The following is an 18,882-nucleotide window of genomic DNA, read 5'->3' as shown; positions in this document are numbered from 1 at the left end:
ACAGTTAGCACAGGTGTTAGGGTTCCAGATAAGCAAGAGTACTAATGATAATCTACAACAGTGGACTTAATTTACCTGTTCCCTTGGGTAGGGGTTAATGATTAAACTTTAGCATGCCAACTGAAGACATTCAAACAGCAGCTGCTATTGTAGTAACAACTACGTGCAAATGTGGTTGAGAGTTAACCCTGTCACCAAATGGTCACAGGTTAACTTCCTGCAACAGCAAATAATATGTTGATTGACAAGCCATGTGCTGTTGAGCAATACACTAAGTACATTCCCTGCCAGGTGAGGCCCTCTCATTAAAGCGTGTAAAAGAAACAACAGACAATGAAGGGCATAAAAAATATTAGCATGCTTAGATGAGCCCCTGTTCTTATCAGTGTTACCATTGTGACATAACTAAGAACTCAACCATACATAACTAAGACCTCAACACGCCTCCAAGCACGGCTGCCTTTGGCTGTTTGTTTCCATAAACCGGATAATATTTATTTTCTGAAACGACTTCCATTGAATGAAGAACTGAATGATTCACCGACCAAGCAGAAACTTGTTGTGCGCCTCCACCATCCCAACAAGTACCAGTTGCGACACGCCCAACTCCCGAGCTGTCAATCATTGCCAAGGACTCCCTAGATCCGAATCCCTGGAGCGTGACAACAATTGGCCAGTGTGGGACAAGCTACGGTCACTCGTTTCGGGGAGGAACGTTCGCTGTCATGTTGTGCGGCTTGATGGAAGGCTTGGCTTGAAATTTAACAATCGTCACTCTCCGTTTTTCGGATGCGGGGAATTTAGCTGTGGGACAAGAGCCGTGCGCCCGAGAGAAGCAGCGTGTGTAAGGGCGCAGGAGCGCTCTCCAAAGACATGGCTCTCACGCTCCCTCGGGGGACACGTCTCTTCCCACTGCTGTTACTGTTGCGCTTCTGGCTGTTTGTGTCGGCAATCGCGCTGGAGGTGATTGACCAAAACGCACCTGAACTCATCTGTACCGAGGTAATCATAATACTCAGGTTTCTTAATAATTTAAGAAGAATAGTCTGCCATGGAACCAGACTGTAACAAAGTCACTTCTATAATATCTCTGTTGTGTTATGTACTTGCAGATGAGTTTTCTAGAGCCTTATCATAAAATATATACCTTATTGTTGTTTTATGTTTGTTTGTTTTATCAGGTAATTAGTAACACCATCATCTATCATACAATAAAATGTTCCCTTTATGATAGATGGCAGCAGCTAAATAAAAATCCAGTTACTGGTCGTTTGTAATTTAGTTGATCTACTTTTTCTTTATGAATAATGTTTGGATTCAGTGTGTTACTGAATAATACTAAAGTAATACTTTATGTATTGCTGATTATAGTTGTCCATGAGAAATCTAGTCAGTTGATACATGCATAATGTCAAAGTTTAGTGTGCAGGCTTCAAGTTATAGGGTGAATTAGGAGAAACAGCGCAGGCAAACAGAGAGAGATCAGAGTTTAATGCCCATTACTTATTTACTATTGTGCCTTGGCATGACACTTTACTCCCCTGCTCTATTTCCAGGGAGGGTTGCTGTAGCCTGAGTTTTCTCTCAGTTTTTTTTTCAGAGGTAAATCCAGCGAAGACGTCGTGGTATCAAATACTGTTCAGTAGATTAGATTATTATTAGATTATTTCTTTGTTTTTAAGGGCAACACAAATTATTTAACATCAGTAATGTCAGGTTCATGTTGTTGTAACCACAAAAACAAAAAGGCAAAACATGCAAAAAGCAGGCAAAACAACATTAAAGCATATGTACACAAACAGGATAGAGCATTCATGAAAAGAAGTAGGAACTAGGAACAAGTAAAAGCCGTCATAGATCAGACAAATACACACAGGTGGCATTATTAGGTACATCTAGGTGCAGTCTAATACAATAGTCCTATAATAAATCCTCCCCTCATGAAAGCTATAACGTTCAGTTTTTATTTAAACTATTTTAGAGAGGTTTTGGTTCAACTATATGGTCATTTTGGAAGATGTAGTTTGTGGTACTCTTGAATTGTATTGTGTTAAATTGAAAGAACCTGAAAAATGAGTGGAGAAACGGGATGACAATGCCCCCATCCATACGGCACAAGTGGTCACTGAATGGTCTTATGAGTATTAAAATGCTATGAATTAAATGCCCAGTTGAACACCTATGGGGGATTTTGATGATCAGACGTTTGCATGATCAGACGTTTATCATACAGTGCAACTATGTGGAAGCATCTGTATAGCTACTTTCACTGTTACTTGTGGTAGAACTTTTATGTTTGTGAGGGATTCAGATACCTCCCTCCCCACAGTTGATATCTGTGGTATTCAAAAGGTGTGTTTCGTTATGGGTCAGTGGACATGTTAAGTATGCTCAGTTCTCATTAGCACCTTGTCTTTCTTTAGGGTTTGACTGACTGCAAGGTGAGCTCAGGTAACAATATGATTGACATAAGTGCATCTCACATCATGGTAATAATCTCACTCTAGAATAAGCCTGCAGTTTGTCTAAAGCAGAAACACTTCTCTTTCCATAGGCTTTCATTTCTGTGCTGCCCCGCCTGATCCAAATGATACAGTGGATGTTACACATATGCAGCTTGAAGTGATGCTGTGTTCAGCCACACAAGACTTGCCTCGACCTTGCCTGCGAATCACCATAACAGTCCAAGGTAACTTTGTCATAAGTTTTGTGCCTTTGATTATTATTATTTAGTCACTGCAAAATAGGGTAACACACCTTGAATTCTTCTTACCATCATTTTTTCCAGCCGGATCACTTATGTTCGTCAGCGCAATACATGTTTTTGTTGGTGCCGTTCTTATTGCCAAATGACAATGCTCTGAGTAGCCGTTTCCTGCATTCTTATCATGGTTATGCGACTTGTCAACTAGTCAGTTTTTGCCATCTTAAAAAAAACTGAGCACTCTGCTGTAGTATTTACTGACTGTAACTGCATTGCACATATTGTTGCAGAAGTGGATAATACAAACGAGGTTTTTGAGGCATCTGGTGATGAAGGGGAATCATCTGACATGTCTCACTTGGCAGAGGGAAGTGGGCCTGAACTAAAAGGTATAATACTATAGTCAGAATCACAGTCACTCTTTTCTTTAGAGTACTTTTCATAAACTCATTGTTTACTCTTCCCTACTCTGTGTTTTGGTGAAAGTGTGTCTCAGTTCTCCAGGCGTCAGTGAAATTAGGAAGACACTCGAGTTTAAACTAAACCACTCTGGTTTAGCTCAAGCTTCACAACAGCCCACACACAAGGTAATTAATGTTGGCAATTTGTAGTTGTTGTAGTTGTTGTCTAGTCTCAAGTGGTGGAAATAACTAAATAGATTTACTCAAGAACTGTCCACCAGTCAAAATTTTAGGTGCTTGATTACTTCCATTTTATGTTATTTTATGCTTGAACATTTCAGAATGAAATATTGTACTTTTTACTGCACAACATTTATTTGACAAATATAGTTTAAGTTTACAAATGTACACATTTCCAGCAAATGCAGCTGCTATTGACAGAGAAAGTGACGTTTGGCAATCCTGTTGTGGTCCAAGTCTACGCACGTTCAGATGGAACACACAGCATCCAAAATATCACAGTCCCATCTTTAGAAGAAGGTGAGGTTTTGTGCTGTAATGTTAGCAAAGACACACTGAATTACAGAGTAATGTCACTGAACATCCATTCCTCCCTATGTTTCAGTTTGCTCCATGGACCTAAATGGGATGGAAAAATTATGTGATGGTAAGAGACACTGAAAAATCAAAAACTCTCTTTGTTGTCCTATGTATTAAAATGACAAATTATAAAATAGTTATGTGTTTTTCACTTCCTCCAGTGGTTTATCTTGTCTAGCATGTATTTTACACATGCTGATGAGTAAGCACAAGGCAGTGCCAGTAAAAACTGTTGCACATCCTTGTAGAGTGACACCCGTGCAGCTTAATTATAATTCATGGTGACTTATGTGTCTCGGTCTCAGCTCCCAGACTCCGACTTCAGTACAAGAGAAGCAAGTTCCTCCTCCAGCTGGAAAACACTAATGACAGACAAGAAGATCTCATGTGCCAGATGATTTGGAATGAAATGCCTGGAGACACTTGTCCATGGGTCAGTTATACAGATGATGTATTCTTATCAATCTAGTCACCCAATAACAAAATTGATAGTTTCTGTATATTTGACCTTTTTTTTTATAATCTTTGCAGCCCACAAACGAGACAGAAATGATAATTCCATCAGTTGCACCATGCCTGTGCTTCCAGGTAGCCTACATTGTACAGAATTGTTTGTTTTAATAGACAAAAAATGACAGCTACAAACTTTTTTTTTTTTTTTTTTAAATAAAAACAATAATAAAAACTTGTTTTCAGACATGGTGGAAGGGAAAGGAGCTACGAAGACAGCTCTGCCCTTTCAAAAACCAATCAGGTAAAGGGAGTTCACTGAGGTGAACCCCAGATCAAAACAAATTTGCATGGCAAATGATTTTATGCATACACAACATACTAACTTTTTTTTTTTTCCCAGATGCAGTTGAAAGAATGCAGCACAACGTGTCTGTGTCGGTTGAGGAGTTTCAGATGAGGGAGGGTGGCACAGTGCTGAGCTGGAATGTATCTGCCCCCTGCAGACTGGAGGCAGAGGTGTGGCTGTGCAAGAAAGATGTGGCAGGGGGCCAGTGTGAAGAGGTGACAGGCTCCAGACAGAGACTGCACAGCCATGCACATGCAGGCTGGAGTGCAACACGCAATGGACACTGGGTAAAAACATCAGTACAAACTTAGGATGTGCAGAGTACTTTCTTTTCCTGAAGTGAGCCTCTTAGGCATTACTTCCTCTCAGGGTATATTTACACTGTTTCAAAGCCTTCTCCGCACTGCCAGGGATGAAATTCTGAGGAAATTTCAAACCCTCAGGTTGCTAAAGCTCCCAAATTCCCAGAAAACATTCTCTGCATCCATCACAGCTAATCCTCACCTTAGAAGACCATTGAGTTAGTTTTGTTGTAGTTTTTTTGTCGGTAACAAAAGCGATGCTCACAACTGCGTCTATTTAGTAATGTAATTCTTTATTCACTTTTCAGAAAACAGGAGAGTTCAATGTGTCATCACATCCTCTGCTTTGTGTTCAGGTGATGTTTGCCTTAGTATCTAATATACAGTATAATGAATTATAATATTTCATATACTGTCAGTCTGAGACCAGTGATTTCAGACTTTTGGACACCACTGTATGACTGTAAATATTTTTGTCATTGCTTCCCACTGTACTAACATTAACTCGTTTACTCATTTTTAGATAAAGATACACGGGATGAAGTCATACTTAGAGCCCCATTGTCTGTTTACAAGTAAGGCGATTAATTATTGTCCAGACTAAGGCTAAGCGAGTTTAATGTTTAATTCTTATAAGCTAAAACAAGCGATGTTATTTCATTCTTTTGTAGCAAATGAGTAATTAGACATTGGCTGTTTTCACTGTACACTGTACACAATGCTTAACAGCAGTAGAAGTACCTGTGAAGTCTCTTAAACATGCTCTATAAAGACTTTGGTGTTTCATAATTTATTTATTTTTCCAGAATCTCGATTTAGATGGAGCCTGCCAATCTTCATCGCATTGCTTCTGATGTGTTTGACCATACTCGGAGCCTATTTCATCCAAGGGGTCCTGAAAGGTCAGTTAACTACTTGTAGGTCATTAAATATCAATAGCACCTCAGCAAAAGAACCTGAACATTGTTTTTCTTTTAGGCTACGTGTGGAAATGGTTGAAAGAAGATGATGTTAAAGGTATGTTTCATTCTACACAGCAGTAATCTAAAAATATCATTTCCTCTTATTTTATCTTATATTTTGAATATTCTTAAAGGAATAGTTTGATAGTTGCCAGGCAAACACTGGAGACTGAAGTTACTGCTCCCCAGCCAAGAAACAGTCTGGCACACAACCCCACAAATAGCTGTTTTTACACATTGGTTAGAAAGATATGAGAGTGGTATCAATCTTCTCATCTAACAGCTACTTCTCAAAATCAATTTCTCAAAATGTGAGACTGTTCCTTTATACTTTATAAAAGGTGTTGCTGTTTCAGGTGCAGTGGGTGGTGGTCACGTGGTGTTGCTCTATCCACCTGATGGTGACCAGGCTTTGCCAGAGCTTATATGTCACCTGGGCTCGACCCTCCAGGCCCTGGGCTTCAGCGTGTCTCTAGATCTGTGGAGCCAGGCTGAGCTCAGTGCACTGGGCCCTGTGCCTTGGCTCCATTCAAGACTGGACCAACTGAAAAGGCAGGGGGGAAAAGTGGTGCTAGTCCTAACCCAGGCCACCTGGATAAGGGCTGAAGAATGGGGAGCTCGTAGCTGGGAGAGGAACAGAAACAGGGAGGAAGAGGAGGCAGGAGGAAGCTACACTGCTCCTTCCCCCTGTGTAGATGTTTTTAGTGCTTCACTGAGCTGCATTCTAGCAGACAATTTACAGGGCCGCGCTGGTGAGCGGTTTATGTTGGCTCAGTTTGAATCACTTCCACCTGAGCCTCCAGGTGGTTTCCGGCCGCTGCCAGAACTTTTCCGTGGCCTTCATGTTTACAGCCTCCCTTCCCAGAGCTTGGGTTTTCTGACTGAGCTGGCTGGGGCTCGGCAAATGGCCACTGCATCAGCCAGACGGAAGAGGGCAGGGGGGATCAGGGTGGCATCCCGAGCTCTGGCAAAAGGGCTGTCAGGGTACACAGCAGGGACAAATATATTTCGCCTTGCAGGGGTGTCCCAGACTTGTGTTGGGGTAGGAGTAGAAGACTCTGGGGAAACGGTGCCGTTGCAGCCATGTCTTATTACGCCTCCCTCCAGCCCTGACACAAACCCTAAGGACAGCAAAATGGAATGGGTCTGACAGCAGGAGAGGATGACCTATAACCAAGCTTCAGTTTTCAGATTTGGAGCCAGTACAGTGACTTTAAAGAACCTGAAGTAATACTCTGGGAGACACTCACAAAAGTTTTTGGCTTTTGCATTTACTAGTCTAATTATCTGGATTCTGGTAGCTGTCAAAAAAGGGTGTGTGTGGCAGCAGCTTGTTTTTCAAATAAAAGCTGGGTTGTTTTAGCTTTAGCTGTTATTACACCAGAGAAATTAAAGAGCACATCTTTACACCTCACACTACTTAAAAATTGTGCTCTGTGACGAATATATATTGAAAACAGGGCCACTAAACTCCTCATTTAGTGGGCTGCACTACACTACAATGCAAAAAGAGAATTTCAGCAAAGCAAATTGCTCCATTATGTGGGTCCTGACTCTACAGCTGTTTGTTTTTTGTTTGTTTTTTTGTCTTAAGCCATTGTGTGTGTTTATTTATCAAACATTTAACATTTTGCATGCCCGTGTTTTGAATATAAAAGCCCTGAAGGACATGAAGGAAACATTTTAAACAAAAATAAGCTTTCTCTGAGTTTATAAATGGGTTTATTAGTTTGCTTTGTCGAAGCCTTGTGAATCCGTTTTATACTGCATTTTGTTCTTAGTGTTTAAAGTTGGTATCTTGGTATGCTCTTCTAACTACAAAACAAGTGTCAGATCTTATTCAGCACTAACATAGGATGACATTGGATGTGTGTTTACATATAACTTTAAAATGCATTAATATCATAAAATAAAAACATGTAATTACATTTAAAACAGTGGCTCTGTGGCACAAAACTCAAACAAAATAGAACAAACAGAACAAATCAGAAAACGCATTTCACAAAACACAAACACTACAGAAAACCTCTAAGAACAAAACAACAGTCTTGATTAAAGTCTGAATTTAATTGGCTTCTGTGGTTTAATTTTCACGGTGTTTTCTCCTTTTTAAAAAAAATGTATATAGTACAGTGTTGTCCATACAGGGTAAACCCACACATGGAGAACCAAGCCATCATTGGTTGTTTACATGGCTAGTTAGCCTCTGTATTCACTAACGTCACTGACATATAGTCAGTCTGTGTGTGTAGCGTAGTGCGGACTGATTGGTTGATGAGTTAAATCCCCAGCGGGTTTGGGCGGTGCCATATTTTGTGTGGCAGCTGCATGGAAAACAGAGAACCAACTGGAAGCTCTTCATTCATTCATCCCTGCTCTACACGAGCTTTTATGAGGACTACCAGCAGCGTTAGCTAGCTAGCCATTTAGCTGGCTGACCATAGCTTTGGGTTTGCCGACTAAGATGGCACACTTGAAGCTTTAAAAACCCGGCTGTCCAAAATATGAAACTCCTCCTTTATTGTGCGAACCAGCAGGGAATCGGACAATCATCAGTGGTGCAGCGGACGTGGTGGTTTTCTAATAAAGGTGAGACCAGAACAGCCAAAAGAAACACTTCGGCTAGCTAAGAGTAAAGATTACTTAGCGGATAATTAACGTTAAACACTCCATGGTGTGTGTGTGTGAGTGTGTTAATACATCCATGGTTTTAATATCTTAGGAGGACACTGCCGCTGAGTTCAATTGACTTTATGACTGTAATCTTATCTGTGATGATACAGCGTTAGCTTGGACTCGCAGCTAACTATCGACCTTAGCCGGCTGCTAGTTGGCTAATTTTGTGTGGTGCTGATGCTGAGCTAGCTAAGCTAACGATGAAACTAGAGCATCCCATCCGGGCTAACGTGCGCGTTTCAAAGCTTCTCTGACAAGACTGAATGAATATAACATCTGGAAACCAATCACTGAGCCACATGAGGATTGTACTTACATGTGAGCAGTGTGCAAGGTTAAAAAATTCAGCCAAATTATGAGGATGATTTTAATCTTGAAAATAATAAAGTCATTGACATTACGGGAGGTCGACAAAATAGCAGGACCGCAATATAACTACAGCTTGAAGAAAACCATGGAGCTAATTCATCATCACTCCGACACAGTTACTAACCAAAACTGATCATTTATAAGCTTAAAACAAACAAAAACAAATAATGTTTGTGCTCATTTCACATATTTGGGTTGTGTTTGTGTTCCCTCTGGAGGATCATGTGGTGGGCCTGGCCGTTCCTGCCTGCTCTGGTGCTTCTCTCAGAGCTCTCTGTAGTGAGAGTCCAGACAGCACCATGCCAGACCTGTCGAAAGCTCACTGAAAGTTTCATTAAGGTACTGCAGTTAACTTACTGAACCATCAGTTAATGCGTGTTTTTCTCAGCCAATTGTTTTTGATATTTCGAGTCCTGAGATTTCCCTCTTTTTAAGGGCTTGGAGAAAACAGCTAACAAGAACTTTGGGGGTGGTAACACTGCCTGGGAAGAAGAGAAGCTGGCTAAATATGCACGCAGGTAAGAGCAAGTTTTAAGGGGAGTTTCAACTATACTTTATTTATTCATGACAATAAAGCACATATTTACGTAATCTAAAGGGATTCGGCAGCCAGTCTGTGGCCAGTATGATGCGTGCCAAAAAAAGACAACAGATAATCCTAATTGTTGAAGAAAATGTACTCATTTTGTTCCATAACCAGCTTTAATCTTTCTTGAATTTGTATTCATGGAACCATCCTGGAGAATGTGATCCAGTTTTGAAAGTCCTTTTTCTTCCCTGTACATGTGTATAATATTTTGTAATGTGTGAATAATTACAGAAGACAGTATATTTTAAATGTTAGTCTTTTGTGGCCCAATGTGAGACTTCACCGTTTGAAGTGGCTGTATTGCATCTTTTAATTGTTGGCTTCTTGTTTTAGTGAGACTCGGCTCCTGGAGATAGTAGAGGCAGCTTGTGAGAAAACTGATTTTGAATGTAACCGGCTGCTGGAGCAGATAGAAGACCAAGTGGAGACATGGTGGTTCCACAGGTAAATGTGGTGTGTGCATAGTCTGATAATCCAACTGAAATGGCATTTCGTTTCACTTCTTTCATTCTGCCTGATGCTTTGTTCATGTTGGCTAATTTCTTCAGTAGCAAGTGGTGTCTGTCCTGCTGACGTCACTTTCAGTCAGTGCAGGTTGCTGGGAGCAGTTAATGTTTTTCAAGGAAATTAAAGACATTTTCCTGTGTTTAAGAGTTGCCATTTTTGTTTTTTTTTTGTTTTGGTTGTTTTGTTTCTTCGCTGAACAAATTGGAGATGTGACTCAGTTGTCTGGAACCAGGCTTGTGTGTGCATCATGTAGCTGAAAAATAACCTTATGTAAATTACAGTTAATTCTCATTTAGCTGCAATTTTCATGGGCAAATAAAAATTAGAAATATTTCGAGGAATATAAATCAAATTATAGAGTTACAAGAGTGTCTTAAATTTGGATAAACTGTAATTAAATAAGGTTTTATCCCACATTTTGTTTTTTATAGTGAGATAGCACTAGCACCAACTGTGTGTATAATTATGTTTCATTAAGAAGATGCCCCTGCCTCAGCTCCATGACTTACACAATGTATGTGTCTCATAGGCAACAGGAGGCACCAGACCTGTTTGAGTGGCTGTGCATAGAGGAACTGAGACTCTGCTGTCCACCTGGACACTTTGGACCTGACTGCAAAGGTGTGGAAAACGTAAAGCATTAAACACAAGCTACCTGATATCAGTATAGAAATCCTTACCCATGCGACGAATGATTTAGAGTTCATCAAGGTGTAAAATCAGATTATTGTAAGTAGAATCAATTTATGTTCATCCAATACAGAGTGTCCATCAGGCCCTGGTGGTGTGTGTGGAGGTCTGGGCCGCTGTGAGGGGGAGGGAACTCGCCTGGGAGATGGAGAGTGTGTCTGTGATCCTGGATACTCGGGCCATCTGTGCCAGAGCTGTGCTGATGGCTACTACCGAGAGAAAAGCTCCAACATCAGCACAGGAGCCTGTGCAGGTACCTCAGGCAACTGTTTCAACCCTCTACATGTATTAATTTATGTTTGAAGTCATCTAAAATTGACCTTCTCACTGTCTCCATGTCTCCATCATCCTCTGTAGCTTGCTACCACTCTTGTAAGAAATGCTCAGGGCCGCAGGACTACAAATGCCTTGACTGCAAACCTGGCTGGATCCTTCATGACAACAAGTGCGTGGGTGAGTGTGGCTTGAAGAAGTCACTGACTCTGTGCCAGTTTGCTTAATGTTTGTTGCCTGACTGCCTTTGTATGTCTCTTAGACATTGACGAGTGTGGTACAGAGCTGGGTCGTTGTCCTTCTAACACGTATTGTCACAACACAGATGGATCATATGAATGCAGAGGTAGGCCCTCATGTAGCTGCTGTTTAAGTTACTGCTTTCAGCGTGCTGTAGTGTACCGAATAAAACCGTTCATAACACACTTTAGTTTGTAATGTTCAGCACTGTGCTACTGTGACTTTTCTGTATCCAGGCTGTGACCAGGCATGTGTGGGATGCATGGGTAGCGGTCCTGCTCGCTGCAAGAAATGTGCACGTGGCTATAGATTGAAAGGAGCCAAGTGTCTTGGTAAGCATACACTATTTAGCTCCTGTCTTTGTATACCATTTACCTCTTTACCTTCTCCTGAAGTCCTTGAACTGTTTTTCTTTGCTTCCTCACACAGATATAGATGAATGTAGTGAACGTGCAATAGCATGCCCAGGACTCAATGAGGCCTGTATCAACGAGGAGGGCTCCTTCCACTGTGACTGTGCTGATGGATTCATCAGAAGAGACAGCATTTGTGTTGAGAATAAGCCTCCTGGTAAGTAGCTGTAGCAGTAAATATGCAATAACATATATTGTAGACAGCTTCTCAGATCTGTGGGTTAAGATTCTTTTCCTGTACCTTCTCAGCTGGTCCAGAGAAAGGACTGTTTGATGACATGACAGATGATGAGGTCCTTGTACTGCAGCAGATGTTCTTTGGCGTTGTAATCTGTGCCTTAGCTACGCTCGCGGCTAAGGGTGACATGGTTTTCACTGCCATTTTCATTGGCGGTGTGGCTGCTATGGCTGGATACTGGTTGACAGAAAAGGGAGACTACATGCTGGATGGATTCCTGAAAGGACGCTAGACTGTCTGTGGCCACAGTTTAATAAAAGGACCGTGGAATACCAGCCAGTGAAAGCAAATAAGACTCAACTGGGGCAGGAGACTATCCCTACAATGTTAGTCTATCAGGGATTTCTTTTGGTTTGGGGAATTACTTGAAAGGGCTTGGGTTCATATATGTTTATGAATAGGATAATGCAGGAAAAAGGGAGAACTTTAAGGCTATGGAGCCATACATCTTGAAGAGGAAATAACAAAGATACACCGCACTGATATAAAGGAACTTAAACCCCTACCTCAACTTTGTTGGGATCTAGGGTGACATGAAGACCACTACTGATTGTTAAAATCTATTATGCATTTGGATGTTCCATCTGGCCTCAATGTTGCTCGAGAAATGATGTCGTTTTCTTCCACACAATCAAAACCTCCAGTCTTCATGTGTTTTTTTTTTCCACTGTCTACACTATGAAGCAGAACGTTTCCCATAGTTTCAATGGTACGTTTGTTTTGACTGTGCCAGGTTACTGCAATTCTTAAGCTTTTTTGCTGTGGGCATGGGGTTAGATGAAGAATTTCCTAAATCAGAAAGCTCATCGAAACTCTGGGATATTTCCATTGCGAACCACTGGATAATTATGTTCACAGAATGACTTTTTATGTCCTTACTTCCTGAATGATTCTTTTTAGTAAATACTGCATGATGATAGGAATTGAAATGAAAGGTACAACACCGTATCTATCAATTTGTCTTACTTTGGCATGGAAGACCGACTTTTAATAGCTGCTGGATCACCAACATTACTGCTCTTGCCCACTTAATGAGTTGTTTGAAGGAATGTGCTTTGGTAAATGCCAGCTGAAATCTCTATGATGCAAGCCATTTTCTGTTGCCTTTAATTTATTTTGAAAGCAATATTTATTGGCAAGATGTTTATCATATTTTGCTCTTGACATTTCCTGTGTATTTTTGTGTGCAGTTTTCAATGCAGTTTTTAAAATCTGTTAAATTGTAATTCTAGCAGGTATTGTAGCATCATGTTAGAAAACCACTGAAGCATCACTTCTTATCCGTCCATCTAATTTGTCTTTAGTTTTTTTTAGGGTGGAAAGCTGTCCACAGAGCCATTGTTCATTATAGATGTTTGCTTTACAATAAAAGTCTGTCACTCATTATGTTTTTTACTTGAATTTTTAATTTCATTTTGTGAAGCTTCCTCTGTTCTTTACATAAACAGAATGGGGCGGTGAGCATTTTTGCTTGTGGAAAATTATTTCTACCTTTGCATGTTGCATCACAGTGGAGTACTCTTTAAATCTTGGATTTGCTGTAATGTGAGATAGCTTTTATAAAGTGAGATTGGAAATACATCGATATTCATTTATATTGAGATTATAAAACCCCAGATAATATGCCTTCTAAACTCCTTCAAAGGCTATCAGATCACTAATAACATGTACTATATATGTTGTGTCTCATTTTTGTCCGACAGTCATGCCCAAGTGCTACAGCAAGGCCTGAATTTTTGACTCTGGATGTTGAGGTTCAGCCTATTTCAGTGTTCCACTCCAGTTAATGGGGTTGAGGCGCAGCAGCTCTCTCTCCTTCAGGACCTCCTGGGAACGTGTTAGTGCTCTGTCCCTCCAGCTCTGCTCCATTAGCTGCAAACATAACACACACATAAAACAGAGACAAGAGAAAAACCTCAAACACTCCCTATGTATATTGTTGTAACCTGAGAGCAGCCAGCATGTTGAAGCATTTTCAGGACACCATTGTGAGCGGCATAAATACAAAAGCCTTAGCAGTGGATGTATAATGTATGTGAGGGCCTGTACCCTCTTGTTCTCATCTCTGTAGGCTGTCATTGCTTTGCTGTGCTGGATCCTTTGCTCTCTTTCACTGCACAGGGCGAGACGATCCACTTCACGTATATACTCTGCTTCCTTCACTTTACTGGTCAGCTGCAGCTTCAGTGCTACACATTTCTCCTCTATCTGCCTCTTTAACTGCTCCCGCAGCTCCTTCCTACAGGAAAAAGAAAGCCTTTTCTGTGTCACTAAACTTTATGAAGGATATATGCAGCATGTGATGTGATTCAGGAGAGATTTAGTGGATAAAAAATCTGCACAGGATGTGAAATGAAGGTATTCATACTTTTACCTGTATTCTTCTCTTTCACTGCTGCTTCCATAGAAGGGTTTTCGCCACACTTGATGATACCTGACATCAACTACAAGTCAGTGACTTTGAACTCAGCTCTCCAAAGCAAAGATGAAACTAGAACTAGTGATTCTCTGTGATTTTTTTAGTACCTCTGTAAAGATCAATCTCAGTGTGATAACCATGTGCGCCTACCTGTAATGCTCTCTTCTCTGCATGATCAGGGTCCTCTGGTGGTTGTGGTGGTGAACAGCTGGTGTCTCCAGGCTGACGGTGCGTTTGTGGACCAAAGGTGGATGTAGAGGGTTCAGCCTTGGAATACTCTAGGGAGCAGATTTATGGAAGGTTTTGTTTTGTTTTTTTACCTCTAAGCAAACACCTTCCTATGAAACAGGACAGTACAGTCACTATGAATGGAGTGTCAATGAATCTGTGTGCACCTGATTGCTTGTCCACAGCCGGGCAGAATCTGAGATGATGGGAAATGTCATGGGTGTGACCACCAGGCACCGACTCTGCCGGACAGGAGGTGGGTCATGAGGAATACACACTGGTGTGGAAGCTATAGAGATGGCTGCTGTGGTAATGAAGATTGAAATGAAAACAATCACAGCATGTTTAACATGTTTACTAGTAAATAGTAACACCATTCTAATAGAAAACAAATGATAAAATGAAGCTATTTTCTTACGTAGTCTCATTTTGGAGTTTGCCCACCAGTGAAGTCCAGTCTACGTAGAATTAAACTTTCCAAAGTGAAAAATCCAGCACAATTTAATTTTCTTCTTAAACATGCAATTCTGTTTTCATTTTATCATAACACAACTCCACATTTAAATATAGCAAATTACTGTACTGGCACTAGTTAGAGATTAAACCGTGACATGCCTTTGCATTCACTGAGTGTTTTGCGGTGGCAACAGTTGCCTTGGGAATCAGGTTACCCCTCCCCATCTCCCCCCTCCCCCCCTAAAAGAAAGCTGCTGCATGGAGTGCAAGGTCACGCATCAGTGCACACAACAAGAAAGATTATTAGCCCGTGACAACGGACTAACCAGATACAGTCAGAAGATGTCTCCAGATGTCATCTGCGTGTGAAGGGATGGGACAAGAAAACTAGTCAGAAGACTGACTGAATAATGGACTCAAACTTAAACCACTTAAAACATTTTATTTAACACTGAGTAAAACTTTTTAAAGAGATGCAAACACTGCTAGTTCATCGTAATGCTAATACAGCTGGATAACTGCAGTGTTTGTGATATAATTGATTTTCTTTCATGTGTCACAGCAAATCTTCTTTGCAGTTCTTCACACTGTGTGTTTCAGATTCCAAGTGTTTCATGGTTCTCCCACAACCAGGCGTGGTATTTGTTTAACTTGTGATCTTCAGGTGTCACCTTTGACATAAAAATACCAATAAAATGTCAGAGTTGCCATTAATGAACGTTAATGTAATCCACTTAAAGTAGAATAGTTAGGACTATGCTCACCTGTCTCCACTCTCCTACACAGAAGATCCTGTACGAGTCGTTGCCGTACTTCCCAATACCATGCAGCTCAATGGGATAACGCCACTGTTTAGTTAGATACTCATCTACACAAGGGAAAAAGGGACTGTGAGGTTCTTTGGCCACCGATATTTCTTCACCATACAAAAATCTGCTGTTACAATGCATTATCACTGCAATAATGCTATAATTACTGTGCTCAAACATACTGTGTGTAATCAGAAGTTGATACACAAGTGGATAATGTATGGTGGACGAGCACATTAACCTGAGAAGCGGATGAGTGTTTTGGCTCTAAGCTCATACAGGCCAAGTGGCTTCATAAGTTCTGACATGGGCTTCCAGTCGGCCTCCCGGGTCACCTCTGCGGTTGGGTAACGCTCAAAGAACTGCCACAGAACTGGAATGGCCATCTTGCCTGGAATATTGAAAAGAAGACTGAAATGTCACGCTTGAGTACTGGTTGGTACACCATCCAGCGCTTTGCATTGTGTGTATGTTGGATCTTACCACTGGTCTTGTTCAGAAAAATGGTGGCAACCAGGAGCTTCCAGGGGTCGTGGAACAGGGTTTCCTGCACAAGGTTGAATGGAGAACGAGGGGGTGTCCATTTCTTGAAGGCCTTTCTCCTGGGAGGGCTAAGTCCTGAGTATGCACAGTGTACAAGTCTCAAACCAAACACATTTTTTTTTTTGTAAATGTCAACATGTGCGTCCCACATACAAATATACACGAGCATTTTCTTTGTTTCTTGTAACAAATTAATCATTCAAGTTTTACCATCTTTAAAGAGTTTTCCGCTGAAATAAGGGCTTGTTTTCCGTTTGTCTTCCAAGCTCTTGGACTCTGGACAGACAAGAAACATAGTATACAGAAGCAGTACACACACGCAATTGTAAATACATTTAAAATGGAACAGTTCCTTACAGATTTACAATGTAAAAAGACAGGAAAGTAATCTACGTAATCTATATTCTATATAAACATTTCTGTCCAAGAGCACCTTGCAAATAAATAAAGGAGAAATGGGAGGCTAAGATCTGTCTGTTTCAAATCCTACGGATATCAGGTATATTAAAATACAGCGGCTGAAACGTGATCACGCTCCATACAAATTAGGTCATTTGTATGATGGAAAATGTGAAGGCTGCTGGAAAATGGTTAGATGAAGACAGGCATGTTAAAACATGAAACTGTATTGATCGCATTGCATTGTGTAAGATGCTGAAATCAAAATAAAAGATGAAAAAAAAGAGTAGATCCAGGAAAAAAATAAGTCAAACTGCTGCTTTTACAAGCTGTCAGGCAGTGTAGATCACACTTACTATTCTGGGAATCTCTCACTGGTGTACAGCTTCTGCCAGTGTTGTCAGGTAACAACACCTCCTCTTCCACATCCCGATGCCTGTCAGCATCAGTCTCCAGTTCAGAATTAGGCTCGTTGTCACCTTTGCTGTGAGTCTGTATCTCCTCTCTGCCTTGTTCCTCCTCTCCCTCATTCTCACTCTCAGTGGCAGGTTCAACATTCAGAGTCGGGATAGAAGGCTGCGAGTCTGCCTGTTCGTCCTTGTGAACACAGGAAGTGTCTTTTTGTATGCTAGACGGAACTAGTCGGAACAGCTTCTCCCTCAGCCCGACTCTCTGAGGGCTCTTCTGCAGTTTGACATCATCCACTGTTGATAAAGGCCCCACTTGTGTGCAGCACTTCACAGTCTCATCAGTTTTGGCCCTACACACTTCTAGCACCTCTGGTAAAATGATAGTATTAATATGGTTGTAATTATCTACACTCTTCACATTTTCTTCTTTAGTTCTTCTGGGAGAGGAGGAGGCTCTTTTAGATTTAGTTGGAGGTGGATCCAGGATTTCTGTTGCATCCTGTGTCGTCTTCTGCCGTCTGTCTGCATGTTTTTTCTTTGTTCTCCTCTGTTTCATTGGAGACGGGAGTGTTTGTGAAGCGGTGATGACATCAGCCTCAGAGGCGGTAAAATCAAAGAGGTTTAGGTCTAGGTTTCCATCTCCGTTTTTTAGGAGGAAAGCGTGCAGGGATGCTCTTGACCGGAACTTCTGCCCTTGGGGACTTAAACAGCAGAAAGATTAATTAGACACTGATATCACTGCATCTGCAATGCACAAAGAGTACTGTGCAAAAAGTTTCAGGGAATTTAGATGTTAAGATATTTAACCATAACGCAGTACCATTAGAGCCCTGGTCTCAACATCATGGAGTCAATCTGGAATTACATGAAAAGACAGAAGACACCTTGTAATGTAGACGTCCAGTTTCCCTGCTGTCTTGCCTGCTTTCCTCTGCTTCACCTCTCTGATCCATCCAGGGGGCACTGTGGAAATGTGGCACGAATCGTCCCCGTCCTTATGACTTTGGTTATTTATGTCTCCACTTGTCTCCAGCTGGATGTCACAGTCAGCGGGATGCATTTTGAGAGGTGTGTTGTTGTTTCTGGACCCGGGTGAGAAAGCGGTGGATTCTGAAGTGGTGCGATCAGATTACCCATACTTTACGACAACAACATAAACATGACATCCCTCCGGTGTTCTGTATCTTATAAAGTAGGCAGGTATCACCACATTACACATCATGGATGTTACATCTTACTGTGGACATGATAAGCAGTAAAGCACAAAAATGTAAATATAACAGACTGATTCAAAGGCGAATATAACATACATGAATACTGCTCAGCCTCGAATTCCTTCCCTTTTTACAGGTGTGTAGGGCAAATGCGAAGACTGATGTGCAAGCTCTGTCTTCCCGGTTGTTTTCTGATGTCAACAACGGAGTGGAAGTCTAGTTGAGGGGTACACACAGCAGCTTGCTCTGCATGCAGGAAGTAGCGAGCAGATCCGAGATGTGTTGCCAGATTGGTCGGTTTTCCGCCAAACTGGGCTGATGTCTTCCTTAATTGGGCGGGTTATTATCATCTGTTCTACCTGACGTGAGGCAAATATACGACGTGAGGTGAAAGCACAGTTGCATGCAGATGGTCTAAAAACAGTAGTAGTCTCTTCCACTTATCAGTATTTGTAGCAGCAGCAGTGGCACTGATGCACGGTTAATGGAAGCAATCTCTTCATAACAGCAGAACTTGCCTGAGAACCATCGTGTGTTTAAGTTTTCTTTAATATCAAAGTAATACAGGAATAGTCGTACCACCCAATGGTATATACCAAGCAGGAACTATTTATATTCTTATTTTACTTATTTTTCCAAAA

General features: G+C 41.2%; 3 protein-coding genes across 4 annotated transcripts; 2 read left to right on the top strand and 1 right to left on the bottom strand.

The window, feature by feature from the left end:
* Positions 1 to 578: 578 nt before the first annotated feature.
* On the top strand, positions 579 to 7,801 carry wu:fl23c11. The gene is made up of 16 exons (XM_041066405.1): positions 579 to 1,002; positions 2,424 to 2,451; positions 2,555 to 2,689; positions 2,995 to 3,093; positions 3,191 to 3,291; positions 3,525 to 3,645; positions 3,731 to 3,772; positions 4,011 to 4,138; positions 4,237 to 4,293; positions 4,402 to 4,459; positions 4,559 to 4,791; positions 5,115 to 5,162; positions 5,330 to 5,381; positions 5,613 to 5,708; positions 5,785 to 5,823; positions 6,125 to 7,801. The coding sequence occupies exons 1-16, from the start codon at positions 874 to 876 to the stop codon at positions 6,916 to 6,918; spliced, it is 2,160 nt and encodes a 719-aa protein (XP_040922339.1). The 5' UTR covers positions 579 to 873; the 3' UTR covers positions 6,919 to 7,801.
* A 302-nt stretch (positions 7,802 to 8,103) lies between these two features.
* On the top strand, positions 8,104 to 12,446 carry LOC121193870 (protein disulfide isomerase Creld1). Its single transcript, XM_041056317.1, has 11 exons — positions 8,104 to 8,357; positions 9,032 to 9,152; positions 9,249 to 9,331; positions 9,736 to 9,846; positions 10,439 to 10,530; positions 10,673 to 10,852; positions 10,957 to 11,052; positions 11,135 to 11,218; positions 11,349 to 11,444; positions 11,542 to 11,682; positions 11,775 to 12,446. Exons 2-11 carry the CDS (start codon positions 9,036 to 9,038, stop codon positions 11,993 to 11,995), a joined length of 1,221 nt encoding a protein of 406 aa, XP_040912251.1. The 5' UTR covers positions 8,104 to 8,357; positions 9,032 to 9,035; the 3' UTR covers positions 11,996 to 12,446.
* Positions 12,447 to 15,305: 2,859 nt separating this feature from the next.
* Positions 15,306 to 18,486, bottom strand: mbd4 (methyl-CpG binding domain protein 4). 2 transcript variants are annotated; one of them, XM_041056501.1, is made up of 8 exons: positions 18,338 to 18,486; positions 17,912 to 18,137; positions 16,974 to 17,728; positions 16,429 to 16,494; positions 16,159 to 16,293; positions 15,917 to 16,066; positions 15,631 to 15,734; positions 15,306 to 15,537 (listed from the first exon to the last, which is right to left on the bottom strand). In XM_041056501.1, exons 2-8 carry the CDS (start codon positions 18,085 to 18,087, stop codon positions 15,463 to 15,465), a joined length of 1,461 nt encoding a protein of 486 aa, XP_040912435.1. In that variant the 5' UTR covers positions 18,088 to 18,137; positions 18,338 to 18,486; the 3' UTR covers positions 15,306 to 15,462. The 2 variants fall into 2 exon arrangements, with proteins under 2 accessions (XP_040912435.1, XP_040912446.1); XM_041056512.1 differs by having other exon boundaries at positions 17,912 to 18,109.
* Between the last annotated feature and the right edge of the window lie 396 nt (positions 18,487 to 18,882).

Source organism: Toxotes jaculatrix, chromosome 2 (assembly GCF_017976425.1).
Source record: "Toxotes jaculatrix isolate fToxJac2 chromosome 2, fToxJac2.pri, whole genome shotgun sequence".
In the NCBI taxonomy this organism is placed as follows: domain Eukaryota; kingdom Metazoa; phylum Chordata; class Actinopteri; family Toxotidae; genus Toxotes; species Toxotes jaculatrix.
This window is presented reverse-complemented; position numbering and strand designations above follow the sequence as displayed.